Here is a 27884-nt window from a genome sequence, read left to right on the forward strand (position 1 = left end):
GTGGTGTACAAGTGTCCCCTTCTTGAACAATGGATACAGTAGATGAGGTTGGAGGAGGTGGAAGTGAATTTCTGCCTAACCTGAAAGGACTGTCGGGGTCCCTGGACAGAGAGTTCTTTCCACAGATGCTGCCTGGCTGGCAGAGTTTCTCCAGCAGTGTGTTTGTTTGGAAGGATTCATGCTTAGTTTTTTTGCCTCTACCTGTTATTTGCCAATTTCAATCAAAGGTTACCACATGAAGTATATTAATTGATTGAAATACACAACCAGGCCCTTTGACCCACCAAGTTGAGCATCTATTCACACCAGTTCTGTGATTTTCCACCTTAACATCCATTCCCTACAGACTGGGGTCAATTTACATAAGCCAAAAATCTCTAAACCCGCAGGATTTTGGATTGTGTGATGAAACCGGAGTACCCAAAAGAAACGCATGCAGTTACATAGAAACATAGAAAATCGGTGCAGGAGTAGGACATTCGGCCCTTCGAGCCTGCACCGCCAATCAATGTGATCAAGGCTGATCATCCAAAATCAGTACCTCGTTCCTGCTTTCTCCCCATTTCCTTTGATTCCGTTAGCCCTAAGCTATATCTGACTCTCTCTTGAATACATCACAGGGAGAACGTGCAAACTCCACACAGTCAGCAACAGGTCTGAACCCGGGTCGCGGGCGCTGTGAGGCAGTGGTTCTACCAGTTGCACCATGGTGCCATCCCAGAAACTGAGGTGAGAATCAACAAAGTTCTCAAAACCTGGGCGGCAGCACGGTAGAGTTGCTGCCTCACAGCGCCAGAGACCCGGGTTCACTCCCAACTACGGGTGCTGTCTGCACGGAGTTTGTACGTTCTCCCCGTGACCTGTGTGGGTTTTCTCCGAGATCTAGTTTCCTCCCACACTCCAAAGATTGTACAGGTTTGTATGTTATTTGGCTTTGGTAAAATTGTAAATTGTCCACAGTGTGTGTAGGATAGTGTAATGCCCCCTGTCCCACTTTGGAAACCTGAACGGAAACCTCTGGAGACTTTGCGCCCCACCTAAGGTTTCCGTGCGGTTCCCGGAGGTTGCAGGTGGTTGTCGGAAGTTGCAGGTAGTGGTAGCAGGTAGGGAGACTGACAAAAACCTCCGGGGATCATTCCAGAGGGTCGGTGCGGACTCGGTGGGCTGCAGGGTATATGTCCGCGCTGTATCTCTAAACTAAACCAATGTCTCCACTAGTGGGAGAGTCTAGGACCAGAGGTCACAGCCTCAAAATTAAAGGACCTTCCTTTAGGAAGGAAATGAGGAGGAATTTCTTTATTCAGAGGGTGGTGAATCTGTGGAATTCATTGCCACAGAAGGCTGTGGAGGCCAAGTCAGTGGATGTTTTTACGGCAGAGATTGACAGATTCTTGATTAGTACGGGTGTCAGGGATTATGGGGAGAAGGCAGGAGAATGGGGTTAGGAGGGAAAGATAGATCAGCCATAATCGAATGACGGAGAAGGCAATGGGCCGAATGGCCTAATTCTGCTCCTATTACATATGAACGTATGGATGTAAAAAAATCAAATTCAATATTCTGCCGTAGCCTTGAAGCTTTCAGCAATGTAAAAATAAAATCTTGAAAGATTATTGCAGTTACTTGGGCTCCCGAGGGAGATATACTTTTTCAGAACTCTCCTCTCAGCTGGCAGCCATTCATCCATGCACAGTTATGGGGGCATTACTTTGCTGTGTGGGACTGCTGTGAAAAATCCCAGAACGTCATCCCTTCTGGTCTCACATCCCTGCCAAGAGATGAGACAGCCGCGGAGAATCAGAAAGTGGAAAAAGGCGGTGAAATTATGAAATTATGAAACCTAATGTGTGGGAAGGGAACTGCAGATGCTGGTTCAAGCTGAAGATAGACACAAAAAGCTGGTGTAACTCAGCGGGACAGGCAGCATCTCTGGGGAGAAGGGATGGGTGACGTTTCTAGTCGAGACCCTTCTCCAGACCAGTTAGGGAAAAGGGCAACGAGAGATATAGTTGATGATATAGAGAGATAGAGAACAACAAACAATAGACAAATATGGTGCAGGAGTAGGCCATTCGGCCCTTCGAGCCAGCATCGCCATTCAATGTGATCATGGCTGATCATTCCCAATCAGTACCCCGTTCCTGCCTTCTCCCCATATCCCCTGACTCCGCTATCTTTGAATGAAACTTCTGCAAAGAACACAGGTCTCCAATAACAGAGTCTGAAGAAGGGTCTCAATCCGAAATGTCACCCATTCCTTCTCTCCAGAGATGCTGCCTGTCCCGCTGAGTTACTCCAGCATTTTGTGTCTACCAGGGGGACAATTTTACATTTACACCAAGCCAATTAACCTGCAAACCTGCACGTCCTTGTTGTGTGGGAGGAAACCGGAGATCCCGGGAAAAACTCACGCAGGTCACGGGGAGAACGTACAAACTCCGTACAGACAGCACCTGTAGTCGGGATCGAACCCGGGTCTCTGGCGCTGTGAGGACTCTACCGCTACCGTTGCACCACTGTTCCTCTAGAAGGCTGTTTTAGCGCCTGATCTGAAGGCGATATGTAACACCAGCAAGCTTTCCCTGATGGATTATACCTCTTTAGTCGCTGGGGCCAGCTTTAAACGGCCCCCCTTTCTTTTATCCCTTCGTTTGTAACTAGTCTTGCTCCCTTGGGCTGCACGGTGTCTGTGCTATCTACTGTCTCTCCTGCAGTACAACTGTGCAGATGCTTCACACCTTGCAAGGTCTGAAGGCAACTCAGTCGTGATGAAATGGTGACCATGTGTGGCCTTCAGTCAGTCTACGCAATTGTCAATTTTACTCGGACCAAGCGCAGGCAAGTGGGACTAGTGTAGATGGGACATTGTTGGCCGGTATGGGTGAGTTGGGCCGAAGGGCCCGTTCCCACACTGTATCACTCTATGACTCCATGTGAATCAATTAATTCATTACATGTGGAGCTTAGAAGAACGAAGGGGGTAACATACAGAATAGTGAAAGGCTTGGATAGAGTGGATGTGGAGAGGATGTTTCCACTAGTGGGAGAGTCTGGGACTAGAGGTCATAGCCTCAGAATTCAAGGACATTCTGTTAGGAAGGAGATGAGGAGAAGACTGATGTTGAATCTGTGGAAGGTTGTGGAGGCCAAGTCAGTAGATATCTTCAAGGCAGAGACAGATAGATTCTTGATTAGTACGGGTGTCAAGGGTTATGGGGAGAAGGCAGGAGAATGGGGGTAGGAGAGAGAGACAGATAAGGCATGATTGAATGGCGGGGTAGACTTGACGGGCCGAATGGCCTAATTCTACTCCTATCACTTATGACCTTATGGAAGGCATTTCCATTTGCATTGTTAGCAGCAGAAACCAAGCTGATTTCCAAAGCCTCCATCTCCTGATTCACAGGGGAAGGCTGGTAGCCAGAGTATGGCATTAATCGGAAGACATTTAAACCATCTCACCCATAGATGGCAGCCCAATTCAGTGATCAGGCCCAAAGTCAAACAATGTTCCAATCTCAGATAGACACTAAACGCTGGAGTAGCTCAGCGGGTCAGGCAGCATCTCTGGAGAAAAGGAACAAGACTTTCAGAAAGAAGGGTCTCGACCTGAAACATCATCCATTCTTCTTCCCCGGAGATGCTGCCTGTCCCGCTGAGATACTCCAGCACTCCATGTCTCTCTGTGGTTTAGAGTAGGATCAGTTTTATAACCGCTGCTGGTAGATGGTATGGATGCAGCCTATCTCCGGTTTAAACCAGCATCTGCAGTACCTTCCTACGCACAATGTTTCAGCCTCTGCAGTTTTGAAGAAAGTCGTGCGTTTACAAACCTTGCATCTTTATCCCACAAACACTCAGTGTTGACAGTAAGCTGGTAACCATCTCTCCTTCCTGCACAGTTTTGCAGTGTTCGTCCCTAGTGTGTGTGTGTGTAGGACAGTGTTAGTGTGCGGAGGTCGCTGGTCGGTTGGGACGAAGGGCCTGTTTCCGCGCAGTGGCTCGAAACTAAACTATCATCTACTGCGGAAGGTAAACCAATCGATTCGTATTGGATTAGGACTGGGGTCCCAGAGGTGAAAGGTGAGCTAGACTCATCAACCATCATCTTAATCCCCTGAACAGATAGTCGTTTTAACAATGATGCATTGTACAATTCATTCTTTTCCTGCCACTGATAAGTACCAGCAGTAATTGATACTGATTCCTGTTTGCCGTTGAAATCGCCTTTATGCTCTGACGCAGCAAAAATGGTTACTCCAGCTGCCAATTGAGCACAAAAACAATACCATTCGACATCTGCTGGCGAAGGTCATTGTTTTTGTTTTACTGCACACGGTGGCGCAGCGGTAGAGTTGCTGCCTCACAGCGCCAGAGGCCAGGGTTCGATCCCGACTACGGGTGCTGTCCGTACGGAGTTTGAACGTTCTCCCCGTGACCTGCGTGGGTTTTCTCCAGGTGCTCCGGTTTCCTCCCACACTCCGAAGACGTACAGGTTTGTAGGTTTGTAGGAGATTGAGAGGGGATCTTATAGAAACTTACAAAATTCTTAAGGGCGTGGGCAGGCTAGATGCAGGAAGATTGCTCCCGATGTTGGGGAAGTCCAGGACAAGGGGTCACAGCTTAAGGATAAGGGGGAAATCCTTTAAAACCGAGATGAGAAGAACTTTTTTCACACAGAGAGTGGTGAATCTCTGGAACTCTCTGCCACAGAAGGTAGTTGAGGCCAGTTCATTAGCTATATTTAAGAGGGAGTTAGATGTGGCCCTTGTGGCTAAGGGGATCAGGGGGTATGGAGAGGAGGCAGGTACGGGATACTGAGTTGGATGATCAGCCATGATCATATTGAATGGCGGTGCAGGCTCGAAGGGCCGAATGGCCTACTCCTGGACCTAATTTCTATGTTTCTATGTTTTCTATTGGCTTGCTATAAAAAGGTGTGTTTGTGTGTGCGTGTGTGTGTGTGTGTGTGTGTGTGTGTGTGTGTGTGTGTGTGTGTGTGTGTGTGTGTGTGTGTGTGTGTGTGTGTGTGTGTGTGTGTGTGTGTGTGTGTGTGTGTGTGTGTGTGTGTGTGTGTGTGTGTGTGTGTGTGTGTGTGTGTGTGTGTGTGTTATATCTTCTGTACAAATTTGCGCTATCCATGTACCTGTCCAATTCTTAAACGCAAATAGTCCCTGCCTCAACGGCCTCCTCTGGCAGCTTGTCCTGTACAAACCACCCACCCACCCACCCACCACCCTTTGTGTGAATTTGCTTTCAAAAGGTATTTGTTTTCAAAAACTGCTGAAGTGGATTGAGAAGGAAAGCCAGGGGCAGGCGGGAAATGACTGCTTCATCTGGAGCCTCTGATTGTCCCCAACATACAGGTACTTCAGAAACAATGCAACGCAATCACTGTTTGCAAGTGACATTTGAGCTTGAGCACCACTTGTACAAATTAATGTCCTTCAATTCACAGCAATTTATTTCCGCACTGGAATCGAGATTGCTGGAGTTATTTTTATTTGTGTTCGCAACACCAGTTTTTGCCGATTAACTGCAGCGTTACAACAAATGCACAACTGAGCGGCATCTAGGCTTCAAGCACATGCGTCTCAGATCCTGAGTTAGACAAAATAGACAACAGCATTCTGATGGAACTTAGACACAAAAAGCTGGAGTAGCTCAGCGGGACAGACAGCATCTGTGGAGAGAAGGAATAGGTGCCGTTTCGGGTCGAGACCCTTCTGCAGACCTGAACATCTGCGACGGAACTCTAGACATCTGCAGCTCCTTCCAGCAGCAATCTGATTGATCCATTTGTCCACATTTGAATGGATAAATTGACTCCCGCCTGTTGCCGCAGAAACCCCCGTCTGTACCTCTCAGGGTGGAGTCCCCGACTACCACGGCTCTGCCTGACGTCTGACTCTTCACTTTTGCCTCGTAGACCTGTTCCCCCGCTTGTAATGGCAGTGTCTTAAAGGTAGCGGAGTCAGGGGATATGGGTAGAAGGCAGGAACGGGGTACTGATTGGGGATGATCAGCCATGATCACAGTGAATGACGGTGCTGGCTCGAAGGGCTGAATGGCCTACTCCTGCACCTATTGTCTATTTCTCAGACTATCTTTGATCGGACTTTCCTGGCTTTATCTTACACTAAACATTATTCACGTTATTCCCTTCACCATGTAACTGTAGACTGTGACTGCTCGATTGTAATCATGCGTTGTCTTTCCGCTGACTGGTTAGCACGCAACAAAAGTTCTTCACAGTACCTCGATACATGTGACAATAAATTAAACTAAACTAAATTCTGTATACAGTGTTCTCTAAATTATTGTGTGTGGCCATTGGTGGATTGATTGCTTACTTTTAGTTTCGAGATACAGCGCAGAAACAGACTGAGTCCGTGCCGACCAGCGATCCCCGCACACGAACACTATCCTGCACACACTAGGGACAATCTACAATTTTACCAAACCAATTAGTTGACAAACCTGTACGTCTTTGGAGTGCGGGAGGAAACCCGAAGGTCTCAGAGAAAACCCACGTGGGTCACGGGGAGAACGTACAAACTCCGTATAGACAGCAGCCGTGGTCAGAATCGAACACAAGTCTCGGGTGCTGCAAGGCAGCAACTCTACCGCTGCGCCACCGTGACGCATTCATTGTACACAAAATAAGGATCAAGTCCCAACTCAGTCTCTCGTTTGATTAATATGGGTGTCAGAGGTAAGGGGGAGAAGGCAGGAGAATGGGGTTAGGAGGGAGAGATTGATCAGCCATGATTGAATGGCAGAGTAGACGTGATGGGCTGAATGGCCTAATTCTGCTCCTATCACTTTTGACCTTCTGATCTTATGACTTACATACAAGCTTGCATAAAATTCAGTGCAACATTTATTGGCATCTGAATCACATGGACTTCCAGATAGATGATGTGTCAAATGGGATGCTGCAATGCATGGATGGTCTGAACATCGAGTTAAGGGAAACTGCAGTTTAGTGGAGATTTATCTCTGCATTAAGAATTAAAGAACCAATGTTATTCAACCATCCATCTCAATGCATTTTGTGGAGATGGCTGCCAATCGGAAATTGCTCCATATTCCCCTCATGATGAAGGTTCCAATGCTCAAAAACAATGACATTCTTTTATCACCATTATTCAAACCTACTCACCGAATCTCAACCACAACATCCATTGGAATATTTGCCTCCCTTGAGATATTTGGCTAATAATATTGTCTACCTCCCAGTTCATCAATCTTAACTTAGTGATCTTGGGAAGATAATATCAAACCCTGGAACAGGACACTGAAAGGGTATTGAGGGGTGGCATGCTGGCACAGCGGTAGACTTGCTGCCGTACAACACCAGAGATTCGGGATCGATCCTGACTGCGGGTGCTGTCTGTACGGAGTTTGTACGTTCTCCCCGTGACCTGCGTGGGTTTTCTCCGGGATCTCCAGTTTCCTCCCACACTCCAAAGCCGTACCAAAGTTTGTAGATTCACTGGCTAGGGATAAATGTAAGTTGCCTCTAGGGTGTGTAGCATAGAAACATAGAAATTAGGTGCAGGAGTAGGCCATTCGGCCCTTCGAGCCTGCACCGCCATTCAATATGATCATGGCTGATCATCCAACTCAGTATCCCGTACCTGCCTTCTCTCCATACCCTCTGATCCCCTTAGCCACAAGGGCCACATCTAACTCCCTTTTAAATATAGCCAATGAACTGGCCTCGACTACCCACTGCGGCAGAGAGTTCCCGAGATTCACCACTCTCTGTGTGAAAAAAGTTCTTCTCATCTCGGTTTTAAAGGATTTCCCCCTTATCCTTAAGCTGTGACCCCTTGCCCTGGACTTCTCCAACATCGGGAGCAATCTTCCTGCATCTAGCCTGTCCAACCCCTTAAGAATTTTGTAAGTTTCTATAAGATCCCCTCTCAATCTCCTAAATTCTAGAGAGTATAAACCAAGTCTATCCAGTCTTTCTTCATAAGACAGTCCTGACATCCCAGGAATCAGTCTGGTGAACCTTCTCTGCACTCCCTCTATGGCAATAATGTCCTTCCTCAGATTTGGAGACCAAAACTGTACGCAATACTCCAGGTGTGGTCTCACCAAGACCCTGTACAACTGCAATAGAACCTCCCTGCTCCTATACTCAAATCCTTTTGCTATGAAAGCTAACATACCATTCACTTTCTTCACTGCCTGCTGCACCTGCATGCCTACTTTCAATGACTGGTGTACCATGACACCCAGGTCTCGCTGCATCTCCCCCTTTCCCAATCGGCCACCATTTAGATAATAGTCTGCTTTCCTGTTTTGCCACCAAAATGGATAACCTCACATTTATCCACATTATACTGCATCTGCCAAACATTTGCCCACTCACCTAGCCTATCCAAGTCACCTTGCAGTCTCCTAGCATCCTCCTCACAGCTAACACTGCCCCCCAGCTTAGTGTCATCCGCAAACTTGGAGATATTGCCTTCAATTCCCTCATCCAGATCATTAATATATATTGTAAATAGCTGGGATAGTGTTAATGTGCGGGGATCGCTGGTCGGCGCGGACTTGTTGGGCCAAACAGCATGTTTCCGCGTTGTATCTCTAAAAATGAAACTTTAGAAAATTGTAGCTTCGAGGAGATTTATCTCTGCATTAAGAATCAAAGGAACCAATGTTATTCAACCATCCATCTCAATGTATTTTGTTAAAAACTCTGCAAATCGGAAATTGCCACATATTCCCCTGATGATAGAGGTTTGAAAGGAAATTTACTCAAAAGCAATTATGTTCCTGTATCACCATTATTCAAACCTACTCACCAAATCAGAATCATAACATCCATTGGAAGATTTGAATAATGATGTCTATTTCTTCATCAATCTCCACTTAGTGAGTTTAGGAAGATGATTTTCAACCTGGCCATAGCTTTTTAGTTTAGAGATACAGCGCGGAAACAGGCCCTTCGACCCACCGACCAGCGATTACCCCGTACACTAGCGCTATCCTACACACACTAGGGGCAATTTACAATTGTTACCAAAGCCAATTAACCTACAAACCTGCACATCTTTGGAGTGTGGGAGGAAACCGTGGCACCCGAAGAAATCCCACGCAGGTCACGGGGAGTACGTACAAACTCCGTGCAGACAGCACCCGTGGTTGGGATCGAACCCGGGTCTCTGGCGCTGTAAGACAGCAACTCTACCGCTGCACCACCGTGGCACCCGAGGACTTACAAAAACAAACACGATGTGCTGGAGTGACTCAGCGTGTCAGACAGCATCTCGAGGACCTATTGGACATTATTGTCATAGAGGGAGTGCAGAGACGGTTCACCAGACTGATTCCTGGGATGTCAGGACTGTCTTATGAAGAAAGACTGGATAGACTTGGTTTATACTCTCTAGAATTTAGGAGATTGAGGGGATCTTATAGAAACTTACAAAATTCTTAAGGGTTGGACAGGCTAGATGCAGGAAGATTGTTCCCGATGTTAGGGAAGTCCAGGACAAGGGGTCCACAGCTTAAGGATAAGGGGGAAATCCTTTAAAACTGAGAGGAGAAGAACTTTTTTCACACAGAGAGTGGGGAATCTCTGGAACTCTCTGCCACAGAGGGTAGTTGAGGTCAGTTCATTGGCTATATTTAAGAGGGAGTTAGATGTGGCTCTTGTGGCTAAGGGGATCAGGGGTATGGAGAGAAGGCAGGTACGGGATACTGAGTTGGATGATCAGCCATGATCATATTGAATGGCGGTGCAGGCTCGAAGGGCCGAATGGCCTACTCCTGCACCTAATTTCTATGTTTCTATGTTTTATGACCTGGACAAGTCAATGTAAGATGAAACTGATAGTGAGGCAAAGATGTCTTTGCTTTCTATGTCATTGATGCCATTAGCAACGCACACACACACACACACATTTGATCGTGTGGAAAGACGCAAAGTGCTGCAGTAACTCAGCGGGACAGGCTGCATCTCTGGAGAAAAGGAACAGGTGACGTTTCAGATTGAGACCCTTCTTCAGGTCGACAGCCAAGGGGGTGGAGGGAAACGAGGGGGATGAAAATATACAGAACAAATCAAACCCGGCACCAGGTCGAAGATGGCCAAGGAGCCCACAATGGTCCATTGCTGGCTGTGGAGGAAGTGATATCGAAAAGATAAGAACACTAAAACTAACAGGACGTCTAGTGTGGGGGAGAGACGGAGGGAGAGGGGACGCGGGGATTACTTGTAGTTAGAGAAGTCAATGTTCATACCACTGGGGTGTAAGCTGCCCAAGCGGAATATAAGGTGCTGTTCCACCAATTTGCGCTGGGCCTCACTCTGACAATGGAGGAGGCCTAGGACAGAAAGGTCAGTGTGGGAATGGGAGGGGGAAGTTCACGGAAGGTTTAGCCGGACTGAGCGAAACGATGGCCGAGCCTGCGTTTGGTCTCGCCGATGTACAGGAGTCTACACCTGGAACAACCGACGCAGTAGATGTGGTTGGAGGAGGTGCAAGTGGACCTCTGCCACACCCGAAAGGACTATTGGAGTCCCTGGAGGTACAGGGAAGGCAACCTTCTGCAAAAAATGATATTGGATTTTTCAATACTGTACATCACTTCCACAATCTGCATTCTATTTCTGAATGAATTGCAAATGAATGTCAACAGAGAAGATAGTCTTCAGTTTGCATGCTGAAGGTTCAATGTTTATAAACAGATATTTTTTCCATTAATTCATTAGTTCCATGAGCAGAATTAGGCCATTCGGCCCATCAAGTATACTCCGCCATTCAATCATGGCTTTCATTCTCAACCCCATTCTGCTGCCTTCACCCCATGACCTGACACCCGTACTAATCAAGAATCTATCTACAGTATCTCTGCCTTAAAAATATCCATTGACTCGGCCTCCACAGACGTCTGTAGCAAAGAATTCCACAGATTCACCACCCTTGTTTTTGTTTTCAATGACTCTTAAAGCTCAGTAATATATTTGCTGGAACAACTACCTGCATTTATATTATTCATGAGAGATAGGAGAAGAATTAGGCCATTTGGCCCATCTAGGCTACTCTGCCATTCAATCTCAGTACAGGATACTGAGTTGGATGATCAGCCATGATCATATTGAATGGCGGTGCAGGCTCGAAGGGCCGAATGGCCTACTCCTGCACCTATTTTCCATGTTTTCTATGCTTCAATCGTGGCTGATCTATCTTTCCTTCTCAACCCCATTCTCCTCCTTCTCCCCATATCCTGACACCCATACTAATCAATCACATTATGATCCTTTATTGACACGTGCCAGGCTACAGTGAAATTATTCAGTTTCACACAATTCATAAAAATCTTATCAGGATCAACAATGGAGTTTCACTGTAGCATAACTGGTACATGTGACAATAAACATATCTTGAAACCTCGAGGTTTCAATGATCACATTGAATGGCGGTGCTGGTTCGAAGGGCCAAATGGCCTACTCCGGCACCTATTGTCTATTGTACCAGAGTGCAAGAACAGTAGAATACACTGAGGCAGGATATAAGACTTGCCATGTTTCTGGTGCCATTGTATGTCCTTCAAGTTCAAAGTTCTTAAAAATGTCTGAACTTGGCCTTAAGGCTCATCATCGTGAGTGTGTCATATTACTAAGTTTTCGGACCAAGAGAGTATATTTTGGCAGAGGCAACTGAATACAGTTGGAGGCTGTGCCACTCTGCATTAGATAAGAGAGGATTTAATCATGCATACTCGTTAGACTTTAGACTTCAGAGATAGTGCACAAACAGACCCCTTGGGCCGCCGATAGACACAAAACGCTGGAGTAACTCAGCGTGACAGGCAGCATCTCTGGAGAGAAGGAACGGGTGACGTTTCGGGCCGAGACCCTCGTGAGTCCACGCCGACCAGCGATCACCCAGTACACGAACACTTTCCTACGCCCACTAGGGACAATTTTCCAATCTTGTTTTACCGAAGCCAATTAACCTACAAACCTGTACGTCTTTGAGGTGTGGGAGGAAACCGGAGCACGTGGTCACAGGGAGAACGTACAAACTCCGTGCCGACAGCACCCGTAGTCGGGATCGAAAACCTGGGCCTCTGGCGCTGTGGGGCAGCAACTCTACCACGAGAACCTTGAGGGGAGTTTTGACCAGAGATGAGGAGCTGCGATATTTGAGTTTGTTCCACACGCAACCTCCAACAATAAGTATACATTTCAATCATTTTTTTTTTGCCACTTCCCAATCCTATTTATTAATGTTTTTGCCATGCCACATCGTGAGGTTGGCTGAATAATTTTGCAATTTATTTAGGCTACTTTACACATAAAACAATTTTATTATATGCTAGGGGGAACATGCAGAGATAACAAGAAAGCTTGGCTGTGGTAAAATTATATTGCTCTTACATAACTCATGTCATTCTGGGCTAAGCTGTATGAAGAAATGAATCAGCCAGCTGAAAGAGAATTGCTACTATATTTATGCCCAAAAGCCTTTTGGAAAAAAAAAAACACGATAAAATGTAATAACTTTCTTTTTGTACCTTCCTAAGGATTATTTACTCCACAGTTAGTTGTTAAACTATTTTACTGCACTTGAGGTCAACGTTGAATCTCCTGTGTTGCTGCATACAAGCTCCAAACTACTTAAAGGTCTTTAATCATTTAGACTTTAGAGATACAGCTCGGAAACAGGCCGATCAGCCCACTGAGCCCACACCGACCAGCGATCCCCAGACACTAACACTATCCTACACACACACTAGGGACAATTTACAAATTTTACCAAGCCCTACGTCTAAGGAGTGTGGGAGGAAACCGGAGCACCCGGAGAAAACCCACGCAGGTCGCAGGGAGAACGTACAAACTCCGCACAGACAGCACCCGTAGTCAGGATTGATCGCAGGTTTCTGCTGCTGGAAGGCAGCCACTCCACCGCTGTGCGTTGGATACTAGGAATTAAATTAGCATTTCATTTTGTTCCGTTTTAGAGATACAGCGCAGAAACAATTTTCACACAGAGAGTGGTGAATCTGTGGAACTCTCTGCCACAGAGGGTAGTTGAGGCCAGTTCATTGGCTATATTTAAGAGGGAGGTAGATGTGGCCCTTGTGGCTAAGGGGATCAGGGGGTATGGAGAGAAGGCAGGTACGGGATACTGAGTTGGATGATCAGCCATGATCATATTGAATGGCGGTGCAGGCTCGAAGGGCCGAATGGCCTAATCCTGCACCTAATTTCTATGTTTCTAAACCCCCATTTGGCCCACCCAGTCACAGCCGACCAGCGATCTCTGCACGCTAACACTATCCTACACACACTAGGGATCATTTACAATTATACCAAGTCAATTAGCCTACACGCATGTACATGTGGGAGGAAACCAGAACTCCTGGAGGAAAAACCACGCAGGTCACGGGGAGAACGTACAAACTCCGTACAGACAGCACCAGTGGTCAGGATCGAACCTGAGTCCCGAGCGCTGTGAGGCAGCAACTCTACATTGTAATTCCCCCATTCCACTCAGATGTTGGCACTCATCTGCACTCTGGGGTACAATTAAAGTGGGGTACATAGATATATATATATATATATATATATATATATATATATAGAGAGAGAGAGAGAGAGAGAGAGAGAGAGAGAGAGAGAGAGAGAGAGAGAGAGAGAGAGAGAGAGAGAGAGAGAGAGAGAGAGAGAGAGACAGAGAGAGAGAGAGAGAGAGAGAGAGAGAGAGAAAGAGAGAGAGAGAGAGAGAGAGAGACAGAGACAGAGACAGAGAGAGAGAGAGAGAGAGAGAGAGAGAGAGAGAGAGAGAGAGAGAGAGAGAGAGAGAGAGAGAGAGAGAGAGAGAGAGAGAGCCATGCCTGTTACATAATTATAGGTGGAAATCATCTCAGAAAAAGACTTTCATTGCCATTATATTTTGCAGAGTTCCACTGAATGCCAAAGTATTTTCAATCAAAGTGCATCCCATGAGATATAGAATACACAGCAGTCTCTAATAGCATTATGTTAATAATGATATGACCTACTTTGCCGTGAGTTTAGGACCAGTGAAGATCAGTGTATGAGGGAGAGCTCCCTTGCTCTTCCTTCTATGTTGCCAAGCCGACAGCTGAGAGCTAGATAAGATGTCATCTCTGACAGTTCTTCTCCTTATTCCTTCCCCTGCACGGTGGTGCAGTGGTGAAGTTGCTGCCTCACAGCGCCGGAGACCCGGGTTCGATCCCGACCACGGGTGCTGTCTGTACGGAGTTTGCACGTTCTCCCCGTGACCTGCATGCAATTCAGTCGCCGGTACCTGTGGCCGGTTGACGTAGGTTGACATAGGTAGTTGCCAATGGAAGTCACCAAAGTCAGCACCTGGCACCAACCTACGATAGATCAGCCATGATTGAATGGCGGAGTAGACTCGATGGGCCGAATGGCCTAATTCTGCTCCTAGAACTAACGAACATGAGTTCCAGGTGTCATGGCGATGTTGCCTCTTTATAAGGGGGTTCTGAATCTTTTACTGTCTGCCTTTTCTATACCAAGCCAGGAATGTCTATTGCCAAGTGAAGCTGTCTCAGAGTTACATTTTGGAGGATGTTGTCTTGAAGAAGACATAGATATTGGCCCACTTATCCTGTCAATGAATTTGGAAGAGTATGAACAGACAGAATTGGTGATATCTGGCTAGTATCTCGACCCGAAACGTCACCTATTCCTTTTCTCCAGAGATGCTGCCTGACCCACTGAGTTACTCCAATTATTTTTGTGTCTATACCTTCAGTTTAATTCAGTTTAGTTTAGAGGTACAGCATGGAAACAGGCCCTTCTGCCCACCGAGTCCGCACTGCCCAGCGGTCCCCATTACACTAGCACTATCCTACACACACAAGGGACAATTCACACTCTCTACCGAACCGAACCTGTGTGGGAGGAAACCGGAACCTGGAGAAAACCCACGCAGGTCACGGGGAGAACGTACAAACTCCGTACAGGCAGCACCCGTGGTCAGGATCGAACCCGGGTCTCTGGCGCTGTGAGGCAGCAACTCTACCGCTGCGCCACCGTGCCGCCCCCACGCTTCTGCAGCAGAGTTCCACAGTTTAGCTGTTAATGAACCCTGGATCCTCAGGGTCATGTCTCGAATTTAATGGCCCCATTGTTGACTTGTCTTACAGCCCCCACTGCTGCCTTTCTGTCTATTGGCACCGTTCTACACGTTACGATTCGCGGGCCGCCAGTGGACTAACAAGAAGACATCAGTTTCAAACCTCTTCCACAATATAAATCTGTCCCCTAAGCCAATGATTGAAATAGTGCCCAGAAAGACATCAGAACTAACAACATCCACTACATCGGTGAGACTAAGCGGAGGTTGGGCGATCGTTTCGCCGAACACCTCCGCTCGGTCCGCAAGAACCTACCTGACCTCCCGGTGGCTCAGCACTTCAACTCCCCCTCTCATTCCCAATCCGACCTCTTTGTCCTGGGTCTCCTCCATTGCCAGAGTGAGCAACACTGGAAATTGGAGGAACAGCACCTCATATTCCGCTTGGGTAGCCTGCATCCGGTGGGCATGAACATTGAATTCTCCCAATTTTGTTAGCCCTTGCTGTCCCCTCCCCTTCCTTAGCCCTCGGGCTCCTCCTCCTCCCTTTTTCCTTCCTTGTCCCCACCACCACCTATCAGTCTGAAGAAGGGTTTCGGCCCGAAACGTTACCTATCTCCTTCGCTCCATAGATGCTGCTGCACCCGCTGAGTTTCACCAGCATTTTTGTGTACCTTCGATTCTCCAGCATCTGCACAGTTCCTTCTTGAACACTAACAGCTGAAGAGGATCATCTCACTCTCTCTCTCTCTCTCTCTCTCACTCTCTCTCTCTCTCTCTCTCTCTCTCTCTCTCCCTCCCTCCCTCCCCCCCTCACTCTCTCTCTCTCTCTCTCTCTCTCTCGGAGAGAACCCACGCAGGTGACGAGGAGAACGTGCAAACTCCACACAGACAGCACCCATAGTCAGGATGGAACCCGGGTCTCTGGCGCAGCATTGGTGTGAGGCAGAGACTCTAACGCTGCCGCCACCACCCAGATCGTTATTGTATTTGAAAAGACCGCGTGCAAAATACCTTGATGGCTCCAGTTGAGATTTGTATTTCGTGAAGTCTGCGCATCGTCCCATCGCGGTCGATGAAGTAGGAGGAGGCGAGCTGGTGAAGGGCCTCGACACTCTGACTGCCATTTGTTGACTTTCTATCCAACTTGCTTTTGTCCATGTACATGGTAAGGGCTTCTTCTCCTGCAGAGGGAAGAAGATTCAAACTTTTAGCAAAGGTGACCAGTGTAAGGAAACGAAGAGAGAGTTGGAACTGCAGGTGCTGGTTACTGCACAAAAGGACGCAGAGTGCTGGAGTGCTGGAGTAACTCAGCGGGTCAGGCAGCATCTGTGGAGAACATCGATAGGTGATGTTTCACAGAGTGCTGGAGTAACTCAGCGGTGCAGCAGCATCTGTGGAGAACATGGATAGGTGACGTTTCACAGAGTGCTGGAGTAACTCAGCGGGTGCAGCAGCATCTATGGAGCTAAGGAAATAGGCAACGTTTCCGGGGTTCGGCCCGAAACGTTGCCTATTTCCAGAAGGGTTTCGGCCCGAAACGGTGCCTATTTCCTTCGCTCCCTAGATGCTGCTGCACCATAACTCAGCGGGCCAGGCAGCATCTGTGGAGAACATGGATAGGTGATGTTTCACAGAGTGCTGGAGTAGCTCAGCGGGTCAGGCAACATCTCTGAAGAACATGGATAGGTGACGTTTTGGGTTGGACAGGACTCATGAAGGGTCTTTATCCGAAACGTCACCTATCCATGTTCTCCAGAGATGCTGCCTGACCCAATGAGTTACTCCAGCACTCTGTGTCCCTTTGTGGTAAATTGCAAGATTATTGTGAACTATTCTCACGGAAGGGTGCCAACGGGATATGAAACGGTGGCGTGAACATTAAGTTTGATTTAAGCAGAAATCATCCACAATCTACTGAACAGAGGAGTATGGAAGGCCAGCCCTAACCCTAATGTAATGTATAGTGATTTAATCCATTGTTGCTCTAGATCAGTCATTGACCTATGTGTAGGAATGAACTGCAGATACTGGTTTAAACCGGAAACAGACACAAAATGCTGGAGTAACTCAGTGGGACAGGCAGCATCTCGGGAGAGAAGGAATGGGTGACGTTTCGGGTCGAGACCCTTCTTCAGACTGAGAGTCAGGGGAGGGGGAGACACAGAGATATGGAAAGGTAAGTTGTGAAACCATTTGCAACGCCAGGTGCTGCCTGGCCCGTTGAGTTACTCCAATGTTTGTGTTTGTAGAGAAAAATGTTCCTGCTGTCAAAGGGGAAAAACCTCCATAAATTTGGACAGGCCGTGCTTCTGCACACGAACACTCTTTAACTCAACGTGGTGACACCATTGTTCAGCAAATACATCCAATTATCGCGACAATTGCTTGTTTTAGCATCCTGAAAATAATTCTTACATAGAAACATAGAAGATAGGTGCAGGAGGAGGCCATTCGGCCCTTCGAGCCAGCACAGCCATTCATTGTGATCATGGCTGATCATCCCCAATCAATAACCCGCCTGCCTTCTCCCCGTATCCCTTGATTCCACTCGCCCCTAACTCTCTCTTAAATCCATCCAGTGATTTGGCCCCCACTGCCCTCTGTGGCAGGGAATTCCACAAATTCACAACTCTCTGGGTGAAAAAGTTTTTTCTCACCTCAGTCTTAAATGATCTCAACTTTATTCTAAGAATGTGTCCCCTGGTTCTGGACTCGCCCAACATTGCAAACATTTTTCCTGCATCTAGCTTGTCCAGTCCTGTTATCATTTTATATGTTTCTATAAGATACCCCCCTCATCCTTCTAAACTCCAGTGAATACAAGCCTAGTCTTTTCAATCTGTCCTCATATGACAGTCCCGCCATCCCAGGGATCAATCTCGTGAACCTACGCTGCACTGCCTCAATCACAAGGATGTCCTTCCTCAAATTAGGAGACCAAAACTGTACACAATACTCCAGATGTGGTCTCACCAGAGCCCTGTACAACTGCAAAAGAAGCTCTCTACTCCTATACTGAAATCCTCTTGTTATGAAGGCCACCATTCCATTAGCTTCCTTCACTGCTTGCTGTACCGTCAGTGTTAATTGCAGAGCTGTTTGGGGCAATGATGTACCGTCACTCCAACCATTGACACACTTGTGGAATGTATGTCAGTCAGCAGAGGTAATGGCCAAGGTAGCCCATGACTATTATACCTACAAACCTGTACGTCTTTGGAGTGTGGGATGAAACCGAAGATCTCGGAGAAAACCCACGCATGTCACGGGTAGAATGTACAAACTCCGTGCAGACAGCGCCCGCGGTCGGGATCAAACCCGGGTGTCTGGCGCTGTAAGGCAGCAACTCTACCGCTGCGCCACCGTGTTCTTCTAGATTGCTTCCCCTTGTTCTCCACTCCCCCCTACTGAGGCCAAGAAAGGTTTGTAGAAACTCCAGCTATTCATTAAAGCCAGTGTATTGACCAGAGAGATTAAATGACCCGCACAAGCGGAGTGAACAGGCGCACAATACAGCCGTGACATTTAAATGGAACAATGGAGATGTTGTGATAAGCCACGGCAGAGCCTTTCAGCAGAGATTGATGGGAGTTATAATAAGAGTCAACATATTTCTGTGAATAAGTCGAGCCAGTGCCATGTAGTGAGCGGCACTTCATTTCAGCTCTGAATGTGCTGGGATCATCCAGGGAAAATCATTATACTGCCGGTTTAGGTTCAGAGTTTTGGAGCTTAGAGATTCGGCAGGTAGGGTGGCCAACTTTCTCACTCCCAAAGAAGGGAGAGAAGGTCAAAATACGGGACAAATTCCCCACGGCAATTCGTTGACCGACTCGGCCGTGGCTGGGTGAATGATGAGTTGGGCCCGGGTGCTGGACTGCGCACAAAGCCCAGCCGGCGGGCCAGCTGAGGAGTTTTGGCCGCGCGCGCTCCAGTGGTGATGGTGTCGCTGGTAAGCGAAGGTCCTAAGGTCGGACAGCTGGCCGGGCTGCCGACTGACCGACGGGGCCACGGGCGAGGCGCTGCTGCTGCTGCGCTCCATGGGCTGCACTACGTCGGGACGGGTGAGGCGGGGCCGGACGCGCGCTCCAATCCGACAGTCCCCTCGACCCGAGTAGTAGCAGTCAAATACGGGACAAGGGAGGTCCCGTACGGGACAAACCAATTTAGCCCAATATACGGGATGTCCCGGCTAATACGGGACAGTTGGTAACCCTAACAGCACGGAAACAAGCTCTTCGGACCAACTTGCCCACGCCCAGCCAACATGTCCCATCTACATTTAGGCCATTCGGAAGAGTGGGCTGAAAGATGGCAGATGGAGTTTAATGCTGATAAGTGTGAGGTGCTACATCTTGGCAGGACAAATCAAATAGGACGTACATGGTAAATGGTAGCGAATTGAGGAATGCAGTGGAACAGAGGGGTCTAGGCATATAATTGTGCATAGTTCCCTGAAGGTGGAATCTCATGTAGATAGGGTGGTAAAGAAAGCTTTTGGTGTGCTCGCCTTATAAATCAGAGCATAGAACCCTAGAAACATAGAAAATAGGTGCAGGAGTAGGCCATCGGCCCTTCGAGCCTGCACCGCCATTCAATATGATCATGGCTGATCATCCAACTCAGTATCCTGTACCTGCCTTTTCTCCATACCCCCTGATCCCTTTAGCCACAAGGGCCACATCTAACTCCCTCTTAAATATAGCCAATGAACTGGCCTCAACTGCCTTCTGTGGCAGAGAGTTCCACAGATTCACCACTCTCTGTGTGAAAAATTAGTATAGAGCATTGAGTATAGAAGTTGGGATGTAATGTTAAAATTGTACAAGGCATTGGTGAGGCCTGTTCTGGAGTATGGTGTACAATTTACGTCGCCAAATTATAGGAAAGATGTCAACAAAATAGAGAGAGTACAGAGGAGATTTACTAGAATGTTGCCTGGGTTTCAGCACCTGAATTACAGAGAAAGGTTGAACAAGATAGGTCTTTATTTTTTGGAGCGCAGAAGGTGGGAAGAAACTGTCCCTGAGTCTGGAGGTGTGCGTTTTCACACTTCCGTACCTTTTGCCCGATGGGAGAGGGGAGAAGAGGGAGTGACCGGGGTGCAACTCGATTATGCTGCTGGCCTTGCCGAGGCAGCGTGAGGTATGAGCCTCCAGGACAAGGGGTCACAGCTTAAGGATAAGGGGGAAATCCTTTAAAACCGAGATGAGAAGAACTTTTTTCACACAGAGAGTGGTGAATCTCTGGAACTCTCTGCCACAGAGGGTAGTTGAGGCCAGTTCATTGGCTATATTTAAGAGGGAGTTAGATGTGGCCCTTGTGGCTAAAGAGATCAGGGGGTATGGAGAGAAGGCAGGTACGGGATACTGAGTTGGATGATCAGCCATGATCACATTGAATGGCGGTGCAGGCTCGAAGAGCCGAATGGCCTACTCCTGCACTTAATTTCTATGTTTCTATGTTTCTATGTTAATTTATTTATTCATTTGGCACCTTGTATGGGATGTTGGTGAATGGTGGCTATTTTAATGTTCGCTCACGGGACAGTGAACGGGAGAGTCTTGTGTTTTTGGGGCTTGTTGAATTACTGCTCTCGTATCAACCCGGACTTGCAGGATAAGACATCGGTGCTCTTGGAAACTGCGGGCAAGTGCACACACTTGTGTTATTTAATCCATTGTTAATGTCTAGATGGATGGGGAATGCACAAGAAAACTGGCCAATTTCCACGAGATTCATTAAAAGATCATCCATTCTTCTTGCTTTGATAAATGATTGAAAGTAACACTCTTACACTAGCAGAATGATAACTAACCTGAAGAAGGTAGATAAAAATGCTGGAGAAACTCAGCGGGTGCGGCAGCATCTATGGAGCGAAGGAAATAGGCAACGTTTCGGGCCGAAACCCTTTGGGTTTCGACCCGAAACGTTACCTATTTCCTTTGGGTTTTGGCCCGAAACGTTGCCTATTTCCTTCGCTCCATAGATGCTGCCTCACCCGCTGAGTTTCTCCAGCATTTTTATCTACCTTCAATTTTCTAGCATCTGCAGTTCCTTCTTGATGTAATTTAAGAGAGATATCTCTCTACATCACCTACATATCTTGTTTCCTATCCTCTGACTATCTGTCTGAAGAAGGATCTCGACCCGAAACGTCACCCATTCCTTTTCTCCAGAGATGCTGCCTGATCCGCTGAGTTACTCCGGTTTTTTGTGCCTATCTTTGGTTTAAACCAGCATCTGCAGTTCCTTCCCAAACAATAACATTTAAGATATCCAAGGAAATAACCAGTGGCGAGGAGGCAGGACCACAGAAACTACCGCACGCAATGCTAGATAGATTCTTGATTAGTCCGGGTGTCAGAGGTTACGTGAAGAAGGCAGGAGAATGGGGTTAGGAGAGAGAGATAGATCAGCCATGAGTCAATCGGCCGAATGGCCTAATTCTGCTCCTATCACCTATGACCTTCTGACCCCCTGATAGAAACCACATTGCCATGGACACACTAGACACACATTGTTCCCCTGTCTAACCACAGCTTCACCCTAAGGATACAGGGCGACACGGTTTAACAGCGAGATGAGAAGATTCATTTTTTCACACACAGAGTGGAGTCTGGCCCTCTCGGCCCAACTTACCCAGGCCGGACAACATGCCCCAGAGGGAGTTAGATCCCGCCCTTGTGCCTGCACTTATAGGGTATGGAGAAAGGCAGGTACAGGAGTAGGCCATTCGGCCCTTCGAGCCTGCACCGCCATTCAATATGATCATGGCTGATCATCCAATTCAGTATCCCGTACCTGCCTTCTCTCCATACCCCCTGATCCCTTTAGCCACAAGGGCCACATCTAACTCCCTCTTAAATATAGCCAATGAACTGGCCTCAACTGGCACCCTCTGTGGCAGAGAGTTCCAGAGATTCACCACTCTCTGTGTGAAAATAGAATAGCTTGGTCCATATCCCTCCACACCTGTCCTATCCATGTGTTCAAGAAGGAACTGTGCAGATGCTGGAAAATCGAAGGTTCACAAAAATGCTGGAGAAACTCAGCGGGTGCAGCAGCGTCTATGTCCTACCTGTCTACCCTCTGCTTAAACAATGGGATAATCCCAGCCTCAACTACCTCCTCTGGCAGCTTGTTCCATACACCCACCACCCTTTGTGTGAAAAAGTTAACCCTTGGACTCCTATTAAATCTTTCCCCCTTCACCTTGAACCTATATCCTCTGGTCCTCAATTCCCCTACTCTGGGCAAGAGACTCTGTGCGTCTACCCGATCTATTTCCCCTCGTGCTTTTGTACATGTATTGTCTTGCAGCCTTTACAGCGCCAGGGACCCGGGTTCGATCCCGACTACAGGTGCTTGTCTGTACGGAGTTTGTACGTTTCTCCCCGTGACCTCCGTGGGTTTTCTCCTCCAAGATCCTCGGTTTCCTCCCACACTCCTGTTTGTTGTCGGTAGCCAGACCCACGCAGGTCCCCGGGCCCCGGTCCCTTCTCCTCTCCTCCGGCCTCATTCCTCTCCCATCACATCCCCCCTCTGGTCTACAGGGGGACGAGTTTTCCTCCGCGAAGCCGATGGGATTAGCGGTGTCATCAGGATCCAATGTGGCAGCGTTAGCGTCAAAGCTTGCGTGACTAATCCCTTTGAAAATGGTGGGCAGCAAGCAATCGCATTTAGAAACCACGGCTAATATCCCACAGTAAACTTTACCTGAATTAGCAACTGGGAAACACTGAAACTACAGATGTTACAAAGCCCGATTTTATGCTGCTCCGCTCTGTACCGATCACCGAGGATTATTGCTTCTGAAATTTGACAACTTTAGTTCAATAGACAATCTGAGCATAAACCAAGTTTGCCTGACTAAATATCATCCACACTCTGATCCGACTTGTCATAGAGTCTTATCCTCTGTCAATAGAAATGTACGAGAATGATCCCAGGAATGAGTGGGTTAACATATGATGAGCGTTTGACGGCATTGGGCCTGTACTCGCTGCAGTTTAGAAGGATGAGGGGCCCCCTCATTGAAACTTACCGAATAGTGAAGGGCCTGGATAGAGTGGATGCGGAGAGGATGTTCCCCAGTTGTGGGAGACTCTAGGACCAGAGGTCATAGCCTCAGAATTAGAGGACGTTCCTTTAGGAAGGAGAGGAGGAGGAATTTCTTTAGTCAGAGGGTGGTGAATCTTTGGAACTCGTTGCCTTAGAAGGCTGTGGAGGCCAAGTCAATGGATATTTTTTAAGGCAGAGATTGGCAGATACTTGATGAGTATGGGTGTCAAGGGTTATGGGGAGAAGGCAGGAGAATGGGGTTAGGAGAGAGAGATAGATCAGCCATGATGGGTCAAATGGCCTAATTCTGCTCCTATCACTTATGACCTTCCCAACCTTACGATCACTTCTGATCTTATGAAATGAAAAGATAATGGGAAAGAGAAACTATGAAAAAGAAATGACTCTCTCTCACACAAAACATAGAAATTACTAGGTGCCTGCACCACTTCGAGCCTGCACCACTATTCATTATGATCATGGCTGATCATCCAACTCAGTATCCTGTACCTGCCTTCTCTCCATACCCCCTGATCCCTTTAGCCACAAAGGCCACATCCAACTCCCTCTTAAATATAGCCAATGAACTGTGGCCTCAACTACCTTCCGTGGCAGAGAGTTCCCGAGATTCACCACTCTCTGTGTGAAAAATGTTTTTCTCATCTCGGCACATGGCAATGATCCAAGAATATCTGAATTCTCTGCTGCAGAGGATTCACTTACACATTACCCTCTGTAATAATCTTCTCCCAGTGACTTTGGGTAAACAGTGAGGAATTGAACGTATTTTTAATGGACATGAAAGATAATAGACACATTTATTGTTCATGTGATAGGAGCAGAATTAGGCCAGGTGTCCTCCACCCATTCAATCATGGCTGATCTATCTCTCCCTCTCAACCCTAATCACCTGCCTTCTCCCCAGAACCCCCAACACCTGTATTAATGCACTGTCAATGGCATGACTGTAATCATGTATTGTCTTTCCATTGGCTGGTTAGCACGCAACAAAAGCTTTTCACTGTACCTCGGTACTAGTGACAATAAACCAACCTGAACTGAAACTGAACTGCAGTCGGGAATCTCTCTCTCTCTGCCTTAAAAATAAAATTATCCATTGACACCATTCTGGGCCCTGCCTTATCCTCATAGCCCTTGACACCTGTACTAATCAAGAATCTATCTATCTCCTCCATAGACATATCCATCGACTTGGCCTCCGCAGCCCCTGTGGCAATGAATTCCTCAGATCCACCGCCATTTCTCTCTGTTGTGTTCAAGAGGGAACTGCAGATGCTGGAAGATCGGAGGTACACAAAATTGCTGGAGAAACTCAGCGGGTGCAGCAGCATCTATGGAGCGAAGGAAATAGGCGACGTTTCGGGCCGACGTTTCGGGCCATTTCTCTCTGCCTCTCTCGACTGGTCATGCAGCAGGAATAAACTTTAGGAATAAAAGTGGCTGCCGCTTCCATGGCTCCAGTGTTTGCCCAGTGTGATTGCCATGTTTTCAGCCTTATATATGCTGCTTTCAGTTCACAATCTGACACCGCAGAGAGTTACGGGCTCATAAATTGCTAGCCACCTCTCGGAGAGAGGCCTGCTGAGTAAACACACAGAATTAGACTATGGGAGCTATTTCCATTTCGGTTCCATTTCTGATCCTTGTTGAATTTTAATCAAATGACCCGAACACGTCCTGGATGGGTTTCAAAAGGCCGACTTATTCCAGTGTTTGTAGGAGCGTGACTGCCCACTTGCAGACCACTGTGGGGATTTACAATGCAATGCAATACAATACAATACAATTTATTTGTTGTCATTTGAACCTCTTGAGGTTCAAACGCAAATGTTGTTTCTGCAGTCATACACACATGTAGATGAACCAAGACACAACACAATTTACACAAACATCCATCACAGTGCATCTCCTCCTCGCTGTGATGGAAGGCAAAGACTTATCTCTCCCCTGCTCTCCCCATTCCCCTCCGATGTCAGAGTCAAAGCCCCCGGCTGGCGATGGTAAATGTCCCGCGGTCATTAAAGCCGCGCTGGGTGATGCAAGGCCACGCTCCGGATCTTGGTGTTGGAGCCCCCGGCGGGCGCTGGCAAAGTCCCGCAGCCGTTGAAGCCGCGCCGGGCGATGTTATAAGGCCCCGCTCCAGGTACTCTTCAACCCCGCAACTCGGGCGGGAGAAGTCGGCGTTGCGGAAGCCCCGAAAAGCGGTCTCCCAACAGGGACCCGCGGGCTCCCGGTGTCACCGTCCACCAGACCTGCGGTTGGAGCCTCCGAATCCCCGGGGTCGGGTCGCAGCAGCGCGCCACCACAGCTCCACCCGCTCCCAACTACAGGGCGCAAATGCTTAGTTGTCAAACTCAGCGCGGAATAAGCCTGCAGAACTCCCTCGAGTCTCTTGGCCCCCCTACCTCATGCTGAGTTTAGTTTAGAGACACAGGCCCTTCGGCCCCACCGAGCCCGCGCCGACCAGCAATCCCCGCACGTGAACACAAACGAGGGACAAATTTACACTTTATACCAAGCCAATTAACCTGCAAACCTGCACGTCTTTGGAGTGTGGGAGGAAACCGGAGATCTCAGAGAAAACCCACGCAGGTCATGAGGAGAACGTACAAAACGCCGTTGATTGTCGTGAAACATCCTTTCACCAACTACTTCCTTCATTCCTTCACCCATTGTAAGTCTGCCAGACTCACCCACGCTCATGATTCAACTGGAAGCCCCTGGAAATCGTGCTTATTTAAAAAATAAACTGTTCTTGAGGCAAGTTGCCACATTTTGTTTTCTCACAGAAATCGGGTATTAAGGATTCGATCAGCATTTGAGAAATGCAAGTGTTGTTAAAAAAAAAAGACACACAGTGCTGGAGTAACTGCAGGTCAAGCAGCAACCGTGAAGAACAGGGATAGGTGATGTTTCGATTCAGTAACCCTTCTTCAGGCAAGTGTTGTTAACAAAGGCTGGGTGTATGGAACGAGCTGCCAGAGGAGGTAGTTGAGGCTGGGACTGTCAGCTGGGTCTATAGAAGTGATTAGATAGTTCTTTCTTACATAGAACAAATGAATCTTCTTCTTGCGTATGGCGTGCACAGCCTAAAGTTGCAGGACAACTTGTTCTAATTGATCTTATTTGATTGTGCACGCCAGGTCGATTGCATTCGCTGAAACAAAATTCACGGACCACGTGAAGGTTGCAATCTCCCACAACAACAAATGAATGAAAGACATGAAAAAAATTAATGATGATAAAAGACCCTCCCCCACTCGAGTCGTTCTAGTTTAACTGTTGACTTGTTGCATTTCATTGTCTGTAACTCGTTTTCACCTAGCCTGTTGCCTTTAACATCATTACTTTTTTGCATATCTCTCCTTCATTTGTTCCATATCTCTCCTGATCACCATCTATATCCCTCGTTTCCTTTTCCCCTGACTCTCAGTCTGAAGAAGGGTCTCGATCCTATTCCTTCTCTCCAAGGATGCTGCCTGACCCGTTGAGTCACTCCAGCTTTTTGTGTCTATCTCTGAAAATTCATTCTTACCATTGGGAATTATATCTAAAGCGAAACTAAAGTGTATTCCACAAATATAATATTTTATTTTATCCTTTGTTATTATTGTCAGTTTAGAGATACAGGGTGGATACAGGCCCTTCGTCCCACCAAGTCTGTGCCGACCAGCGATCACCCATCCACACTAGTTCTATTTTATCCCACTCTCCCTTACACACCCTGCACACCAGGGACAGTTTTTACCGAAGCCAATTTAGCTACAAACCTTCAAGTCTTTTGGAATGTGGGAGAAAACACATGTTTTCACGGGGAGAGCAGACAAACTCCGTACAGACAGCACCCATAGTCAGGATCGAACCCGGGTCTCTGGCGCTGTAAGGCAGCAACTCTACTGCTGTGCCACTGTGCTCCCCCCCCCCTGACATGTCGCCTGTTTGGTGGTGAGTAGTCGCCCACCTGTGACGGGTGCTGGCAAGTCGCCGAAAAAAATCACGGAAGTGGGACAGGCCCTTAAAACTTCCCTTGCACATGAAACGCACTTTTATTTCGAAGACAGACACAAAAGGCTGGAGTAACTCAGCGGGACAGGTAGCATCTCAGGAGAGAAGGAATAGATGACGCTTTGGGTCGAGACCCTTCTTCAGACCGAAAGTCAGGGGAGAGGGAAACATAGACAGTGATACAGAGAGATGAACAAGTGAATGAAAGATATTCAAAAAACTACCGATGATCAAGGAAACAGGCCATTGTTAGCTGCGGCTTTTATTTAATTTAATCTAGCTTCTATTTTGAACTTGGGAAGGTTCCTGCATCCTAACCCCCGAGTATGTTATACAAAGTGGTGGGTGTAATCATTAAACACCAAGGCTCGCTTCAGAAACCAAATTACAAAGGGCAGAGTAAATCTAATAAATGAACAAGACCCATTGACCTCTGAGGAACCAATTACTAAATAAAAATCATTACGTTTTAAAAATTCAAGTGATAATATTCAAAGAGAAAATCCATTATTTTTAATGGAACGCAATGGAGCTCCGACTGGAAAAATTATTTTAAATTAATTTTTTGGCTTGCGAGTGTCAGTAGCAAGGCCAGGATTTATTGCTCAACTCCAGTTTGCTTGTCAATGATCCATTAGGGTAGCCTTTCTCAAGCACCGTACTTTGTGCAGCAAATGTATTCTCACAGGG

At 47.4% G+C, this 27884-nt stretch overlaps 1 protein-coding gene across 2 annotated transcripts in view; it reads right to left on the minus strand.

Moving 5' to 3' along the window:
• Window positions 1–27884, minus strand: part of brinp1 (bone morphogenetic protein/retinoic acid inducible neural-specific 1) — a 169720-nt gene that overhangs the window by 26429 nt on the left and 115407 nt on the right. For both annotated transcript variants that reach the window (XM_055660337.1, XM_055660338.1), the window contains exon 4: window positions 16116–16285. In XM_055660337.1, the coding sequence (XP_055516312.1) occupies window positions 16116–16285 (170 nt within the window). The remainder of the gene's footprint in view (window positions 1–16115; window positions 16286–27884) is intronic.

Source organism: Leucoraja erinacea, chromosome 31 (genome assembly GCF_028641065.1).
Source record: "Leucoraja erinacea ecotype New England chromosome 31, Leri_hhj_1, whole genome shotgun sequence".
Lineage (NCBI taxonomy): Eukaryota > Metazoa > Chordata > Chondrichthyes > Rajiformes > Rajidae > Leucoraja > Leucoraja erinaceus.